At 55.0% G+C, this 8,005-nt stretch overlaps 1 protein-coding gene across 1 annotated transcript in view; it reads right to left on the bottom strand.

The window, feature by feature from the left end:
- Positions 1 to 7,689, bottom strand: part of Abcg1 (ATP binding cassette subfamily G member 1) — a 38,785-nt gene extending 31,096 nt beyond the window's left edge. The window contains exon 1 of the mRNA XM_010636476.1: positions 7,451 to 7,689. Within this exon, the coding sequence (XP_010634778.1) occupies positions 7,451 to 7,670 (220 nt within the window). The 5' untranslated portion in view covers positions 7,671 to 7,689. The remainder of the gene's footprint in view (positions 1 to 7,450) is intronic.
- Positions 7,690 to 8,005: the final 316 nt, after the last annotated feature.

The raw sequence follows: 8,005 nt of genomic DNA, 5'->3' as shown, positions 1-8,005 counted from the left end.
TCCGCGCGCCCGCTGTCGAGGTTACTAGCGAGCATTGACCGAGAGTAACCCCGGCGCCGGCTGTGGCTGCGGCAGCGGCTGACCGCCACTGCGCACGCGCAGGGATACTCACCTGCCCCCGCCCACACCTGCCCCGCCCACTTGTTGCCGCGCCTCCTTCCAGTGATTCAGAATTCAGTTTCCAAGGAGCCAGAAAAGCCCTGCGGCAGCCTCCACCAAGCCTGCAGCCAGATCTATATTTGAGCAAGATGAAGCTGAGTCAGCAGGTGTCTCTGGTACCTGCTCATCCGGCCAGAGGAAAGAGGGCTTTTACTGGGTAGGCAAAGCCAGGTCCAAGCCAAGTGGCCAGTGCCTCCCTCCCCCTGCTGGGAGTGTGCAGGTGACAACTAAAGTGTCCCCTGTAATGGCCGTCTGCCATCCTTTCATGGGGAGGCGAGCAGAGGTCCCAAGAAGCTGGCCAGGTGGAGGGGAGAGGCCTGTCGCCTGCAACCCAGGTCAGGTCGGAAGCTGGCTACTCCCCAAGCCCACCGGGGATTTTATAGGAAGTCCCTCCCCGGGACTTGTGTCGCCTTGTGTCACCTTCCCTGGCCTCTCTACCTCCTGGACAGCACAAACAGCTCCTTGTATGCGGGCCTGAGAAAGAAAGAGATGAGTTCTCTGCAGGGCGCCCTAAGCTTCCAGGAGGTGAACAGAGGTGAGAGCCTGAACCCCTGCTGCCCCTCCTCTGTAGGGGTCCCTCTGCCTGGCTGGCTAAGAAGGCCACAGCCCTTCCCAGGGGCTCCTGACGGCCCAATGAGACAATGCCTACAACAAACAGCTTTCACTCAGTAAACATCAGCTATCTTTAATTAAAAAATAAACACTTCCCCCAAAAGGGGGGGGGGAATAACAACTGAGAAATCTCGTAAAACTCCTGCCAAAAGGTTCACTTTGGAGATCGCTGGGGTATCAGGGCGAGGGGCTTTTGGTGGGGGCACCCCTGCCTTTCAATGGCACAGGAAACGTGGCTCCCATTCTGCCCTCCGTGAGCTCCACCTTCACCAACTCACAGACTCAGCAGTGGCACAGGAGGCTTCTGCAGGGGGCCCGGTCACTGCTCCACCCCACCCCATGCCACCTCTCACGGCAGATTCTACCCTACTTCCTGCCCCAGCCACATGCTCCTACTTCCTCCTTTCAGCCTCGTTGGGCTCTGCTGGGCTGGGCTCCCCATCCCCCCAATTTGTGTACACATTTCAAGGCCAGCATTATTTTTGCTACAGAACTCCAGCAGCAGAGCTTGGACCAACTTAGGAACAGACACAGCAGTGTCTAAGTCTTGTGCGAATGGGCCGGGCTGCAGGGGGAAGTTTCAGTTCCGGGCGGGCCTCTGTGGCCAGGGTGGTACAAGCACTCAGAGGACAGAGCGGGGAATCTCCAAGGCCCACAGCGGCCCCAAGACTCAGACTCTAAATGTAGGTCTCAGCTGGACGTAACCACAGCCTTTTGCTCACGGTGGCAGGTCTTACTCTTACACGAATGCCATGTGCCCTGTGAAGCACAGAGGTGATCGAGGAAGGACACACAGCTGACCTCCTGGGAAGTGACACTGCGGGCTGCTGGTCAGGTGGGAAAGTCGGAGCAGGCGCATTGCCACTTCCTGCACTCAAGTTAGTGCCTGATTCCTTTCTCATGGCCAAAAATGCTCACACCAGATACGTTCGACTGGAAAGTGAGCTTCCCTCTCCGTGGACGGACCTCATCAGCACAAGTCCGGTGGCAGCTGTGCCTTGTGACAAAACCCCAGGGTATACACTGTGGTCTTTCTAAATGTGCTTCATCGGACCCATGTGGTCACTCTGTTCCTTGAATAAGCCAATCTGTTGATTCTGGAACTGAACTCCAAAGGAACAGGTGTGTGGTTACTAAACATTTTTCCCCTGCCAGTTTATAAACAAAAGAAAGGGTCTCATGTTCCACAAAATGTCGCCTGGGGTTATTTCTTGCCTGGGCAGATTAGGTTCGGGTTTAAAAGGAGGACATCAATTGGAAAATGTGCGGTTTTCAAGTTACAGCCTATTTGAGGTGCCAAAGGTGGGCAGGCAGGTACCTGCCATGCAGGGCGAAATGAGCCAGGCAAGAATGTCCTCGGAAAGGGGACCAGTGCCTCCCACGCCCCCTGAGAACAGCTGAGTCCTGAAAGGTCACCCTGCAGAGGCCAGATGGCTGGACAACAGGGGCGCCCTCTGGGGAGCACCAAGGAAGGGTTAGCACGCCCAAATAAAGACCGCCAGCCTGAGGGGCGGGGAAGTGGCCAGGGTCAGCAGCCGTGGTTAGGAACCATGCATCTCAAGTCCAGGTTGCAGCTGCCCTGGTCCAGTCCAGTGTAGGGCTTTCCAGGAGAGGAGGGCCCACACCCCGGATGCTAAGTCTTCTGGGACCCGCAGACTCCCCTCCCTTTCTCAGCACTGCTCCAGGCCCTATTTGGGGGCCTCCACGGCAGAGACCTCGTCAGCTGAGAGGGTAGCCTGCCCGTGCGTCCCCAGAACTGCCAAATCCTGAGAACCTCTGAACTGGCCTCAGTGGGGAAGAAGGGAGTTTTCTGGTCCCAGCATGCAGGACCTTGGGCACCTCTTTGCAAAGCCCTGGCCTCAAGCAAGGGATCTCTGTAAGCAGACTGGGCCACTGTACTGCGCTGGAAGTCAGCTCCAGCCTTGAATGAAGCCAGAACAAGACAGTAAGAGGAATGTCCTTCTGGACCCCAAAGAAAGTGGCCCAGGCAGGACAGGTGCCAGGAGGACAAGAGCAGTTCCTTGATGTGAGGCGACCATACAGCCCTGCCACCCGGCCAGCCACCCTCCGCTCTGGAGCCCCACGGCAGGCTTCCCTGGAACCCGGGCTGGATCAGGACACCCAGCACTTGGTTGGAATCCAGGCTTCTACTGAAATCCCCAAAAGGGATTTCTTAATGACACACTTCTGGTGAGCTCAGGCCTTCTGAAGCAGCTATAGAAATTAAGAGAAAGCAAACTTTAATTTGAGAAAGGTGTCCAAAAGCATTTTTATAGCCCAGAAACACATCAATCATTGGATCTGGAGCTTCCTGGAATGTTTAACTTCTTCCGGGCTTCTGGGTTTCCAAGGGGAAGGTACTGCTCCATCCCACCCAGTGTGGCCACCTGGAGACCACAGCCCACCTGGAGAAGGGTAAGGTACAAGCAGGAAGCACAGGTGTGAGTGCTTTTGTTGCGCACCTGAGCTCTCACTAGGGGACCCGAGTTCCACTTCTGGAACCATCTTCCCTGCTGGAGAGGACCCACACGGTGCCCGGTGCCTGGAGCGCCCCGCTCAGAACCAGGAAACTCACAAGTTTCCCTGGAGGTTCCTGACCTGACCTGAACTCCTGCAGGTCTGGTTTCGGGCTTGCCTTCCCCACCCCCATGACCTCAGGGACCTCGGGACTCGTCTGTGATGGCAGCCACCACACCAAATACAAATCAGCGGCTGTGTGAGTGGAACGGGAGCCAGGAAGAGTCTCAGCGCTGTCCTCTTCACCACGATTCGGCCATATGGATTCTCAGGGTCTCACCGTCATGGACACAGCGCCTACCTTACAGGAACCTGGGCTGCTTCCAAGAGCCACACTGGGGACAGTCGAGAAGGACCAAACCCGCTGTTCCCGTGTCCCCTGACACCGTGGTGCGAGTGACGGCACCAAAGCCAATATTGTTCCCAATCATCCTTCCTGTCACCTCACGCTACGTGAGCAGATTCCTTGAGGGAGGGTAATTACCACACCAGCAGCCGGTGGAGCGCCCCTCGGGGAGCACATCGCCTCTCGAGAGTGGCTTCCTCACAATTATGCTCTCTACTAGGAATCTATTATATGATCTAGTTTTCCCTCCAAAGACATCATTAATCATACGGTGAAAATGTAACTACAATTGAAAGTACAAGATGTTTTGTTAAACACCATATTCAATGCTGGACGGTCATCTCGCTGTGAGATGTTAAAAATTCTGGGCCTGAGCCCAACGTGGTGGTGCACGCCTGTCATTCCAGCTCTCTGGGAGGCTGAGGCAGGAGGATGACAAGTTGGAGCCTGACCTGAGTGACTCAGCCAGGCTCTGTCTCAAAATAAAAAATATATATATAAAAGGGCTGGGGACATAGCAAAGGCTCTAGGTTCAATCCCAGTACTGAAAAGCGGGGGTGGGCTGGTACCTCCTTCTTAGAAATATCACTATTGATCTATCATCACTTCTCTGAGGGTAGCAGAGCCTCTTTTCTCTGTATGCTTTCTTTAAAATGTTTGTGAGGACTTTAAAACATTCTCATCGCAAGGCCCCACTTGGCCTGGCACTCCTTATTCTAGGAGGAATTGCTGAGAAGTCAGCCCCAGGGGCCGCTGTGTGGTCCTGGGTCTCCTAAATGGGAAGGGACAGCTGAGCCCGGGTTTGGCTCCGACCTCAGGCAAAACCCTTCCTCTCCGGGCTCCTGTTTCTTTCATAGACTCTGCGGGGCAGTCAGAGCAGGTGCCCCCAAAGCTCCCCTGAATGGCCGTGACATTGCCCCTCACTCAGGGACAGCTCAGGGCATCAGGTTGAGGTTTAATAGTTGAAGACAATTAGCCATGTGCCATCGTGGGGAAGCCACCTGAGATGCCAGCGATCTGAAATCGCCACTGTGGGGAGGAAGCTGCACGAGGCAGAGGGTTGTGCCCTTTCCACTTGGTGAAGTCCCTGCGAGGAGCCGGGACGGTCACACAGAGCAGAGGGACAGAGACAGGAAAGCAATAACCCATGTGGGGACGGGGAAGGAGACAGACTCTGAGGACAAGCAGGTGCAGGGCGGGGCGGGGCCCCGTGGGAGAGGCAGGGGGACATCAGCATGTCCCAGGCCCAGAGGAGCCTCCAGGGCAGCAGGCGCCCTGCGTACATTTGTTTTTCCAGTACCTTCTCACTGAGCTACATCCTCAGTCCTTTTTACGACTTATTGTGAAATGGTCTCCCTAAGTTGCCTGGCTCAGCCTTCCAGAGTGCTGGGATGATGGACATGCAGCACCATGCCTGCCGTGGGTGCAGAGTGAACACACACTTTATTGCCTGGGGGCCTCTGAGTGAGGAAACACAGTTCCCAAGGTCAGAGCCCACCCAACACCGCACTCAACTGATGAGAGCACTGGTGAGGACCGCAGTGAGGAAGAAACTCACTGGGGACACGCCAGGCCTCCTGGATAGGGCCTCCGTCACTGCCCGGGGCACCAGAGTATCCAGGAAGGACCTACTGGTCCAGGCCAGTCCCAGGCCTCCACCAGCCTCAGGTTCTGTCTGTTCACTGAGGAGAAGGTGGAAGTCGTAACCATGGAGAGTCTGAAGGTGAGATCCTGAGGACAGAGAGGGACAGGGCACGCGGGAGGCCAAGCAGGGACAGAGAGGATGCTCCTGAGCTGCACAGCCGAGGAGGAGGAGGAAGTCAGGCCAGGCAGCCTCCCTTCACCTGCTGAGAAAACAGCACTGAGGCTGGGGAGCAGCCAGTCTGTCGGTCCCCACTGGCTCCACCACCTCTGACTCACAGGAAATTCCCACAGGAGCCATTTCCGGTTCCTCCCACCCAGCGCACGAGGTTACTGCAGGGCAAGGGTCTGCTCGGTGGCAGAGCCACTGCTGCCATGGAACACGGGGTGACAAGGTGCACAGCTGGCCGAGGCGTGACACTCACAATAGCTGGGCGGGTCCCCGTGTGCTGGGCTTCCTCCGCCCGGGCTCCTGCATGCAGGCCACCCTCCTCTCACAGGACATCCATCTGCTCCCGACCCCTGTGGTGACATCCCTGAGGCCACACGTGGCAGGTGGAGGCCTCACACCGGTTGATATGAACAAGCAAGGCCCAAACATGACAAGGCCCCTGGTTTCCTGCTGCGTTTTTCTTTAAAATCTTTCAAATTGAGAGGGAAAGGCTTAGCACCAATGTGGAATTCCAACAGGCTCAACAGAATGGGCCTAAACTTGAGACTGGCACATTATTCCTGTCCTAACCAAACAGGCTGGCACCCTCTGAAAATGCCCGAATAGGATGACAGGGCTATACAACCAGGCTGGAGAGGGTACAGAACCTGCCCCGGTTGTGAAAACTCAGACCTATTCCAAGCTCCCCGAGCTCACAGGTCCCAGGAGCTGTCTACAATTGTGCAAGGCCTGAGCGCTCGTGCCAACAAGCCCACTGGCTTGGCGCCCAGAGGATGGGAAAACAAAACAGGTAAGAGGGGGAATTAGAAAAAAAAAAAAAGCATATTCTTGGTTGGTCTTCAAAAAGCAGGGTTGAGTCTAGACTCAAATGTTGAGTCCTAAAAAAATAAAGACAATATTCCACTCCTCAGTGACTCCGTGGAAACCAGAGGCCACCCGGACCATGTCTGCCCACCCCCGCAGCTCCCCTTGGAGGTGGGTGACCTGTGTATGCATGCAGTGGATTGCGGGGTTGGAGAAAGGTCCAAGGAGGCAGCAGATCTGGCCAGAAAGAGAATCAGCAACCCAGGGAGGCAAGCACTCCCTTCACTTTCAAAGTCCAGAGTCACAAAGGGTAGGCAAGAAATTCAAGTGCCAGTCTTCTGTCCCCGCCAGTCTGTGTAGAGGCTTTCCAGAGACTCCCTGAGTCTTCTCCCCAGCCACCTCTCTCTTTATTTACACTGATTACTTTGTAACAGTTTGGTTTTCTCTATGGCCCACCAGCACCACCCACCCAAGACTCCTTCCAAGACCCTAAAAGATAAGCGGTTCTCAGAGAGGTCATGCCAGGGCCCCGCTGCTTCTAACACTGGTACCCATGTTCTGTCTCACTGTGGATGGCTGGAATCGCTCCAGCCCACAGTACCTGAGGAGGAGGACCCTCCAGGTACAAAGAGAAGCAGGCACACGCTGACACCACCCAGCCACTGTGGGTTCTTTCTACAGGTGGGGCATCTAACCCCAAAGTGCTCCAAAATCTCACCTTTTTGACACTAACATGACTTCACAGGTAGAACTTTCCATACCTGACCTCAGGTATCAGGTCTCAGTCAAAGCACGTACTTTGTATAAAATCACCATTAGCTCTCCTGTAAGGAGTGTGTGCTACACAAACATCATGTTTACACTTGGGTCTCCCCCAGGATATTTTTTTACGTTCACGCATACACATATTCTCAAAGCTGCAAAAATCCCAAATCCTGACCACCTCTGGTCCCCATTGTTTACGAACAGAGATGTCAACCTGATATTATCATAGCACAGAATTTCACAGTCGCTGTGTGACTTTCGGATCACCCAGGTCAACCTAGGCATTTCCCAGGTGAGAAAAAGCCAGGCATAAAGCAACTGAATAAACTGGCAACAGCACCGGAAGAGAATCTCAGATCACCAACTTCCGGCCCCAGTTTTTTCCTGACAGCCATGGCTTCTTTCTGGCCACCCGCGAAAGCCACCTTCCCTACCTTTCTTCCTCCACCAGGGTCCTTCGGGAACAGAGTAGGAAAGGTCCTTGAACTCAATGTTCACGGCCGCCCTCCGGGGCAAGGAGGAGAAGCGCTGGGCCTCGGTGAGACTGTTGTCCACTTTCCTCAGATGTCCATTCAGCAGGTCCGTCTCTGCGTCGTCCATGCTGCTAGAGACAGCCTCGTCCACCGAGACGCACACGGACTTGGGCTCCGTCATCGTGGCCGAGTAACTGCTGGCATTCTAGAAAGACAAAGAGGAAGCCACAAAGGCGTGTCACAGGGTGCACAGAAAAGGGCATCGAGACACTGGTCATTGGGCTCAGGGTCACCGGTTAGGGACAGCAACGCATCTTACACCGCCAGAGAGGCCCTGTGGCAGCAGAGAGGCGGCGGCCTGCGGGAACTGTCATTGCTGTCACTTTGTTCCTCTACCAAAAAGATGCTTAGATAAAATGTTAGCTGATCCACGGGTCTTACTCTGGCATCATAAATCGAATCACAAAACCAAAATACGTGAATCAGCTACCTCAGTGGGAAGATACTGACCACCAT

The sequence above is a fragment of the Fukomys damarensis genome, unplaced genomic scaffold (genome assembly GCF_012274545.1).
Source record: "Fukomys damarensis isolate Sample0158 unplaced genomic scaffold, DMR_v1.0_HiC HiC_scaffold_24, whole genome shotgun sequence".
Taxonomy (NCBI): Eukaryota; Metazoa; Chordata; class Mammalia; order Rodentia; family Bathyergidae; genus Fukomys; species Fukomys damarensis.
Note: the sequence above shows the minus strand (reverse complement) of the source record. Positions and strands in the feature narration are given on the sequence as shown.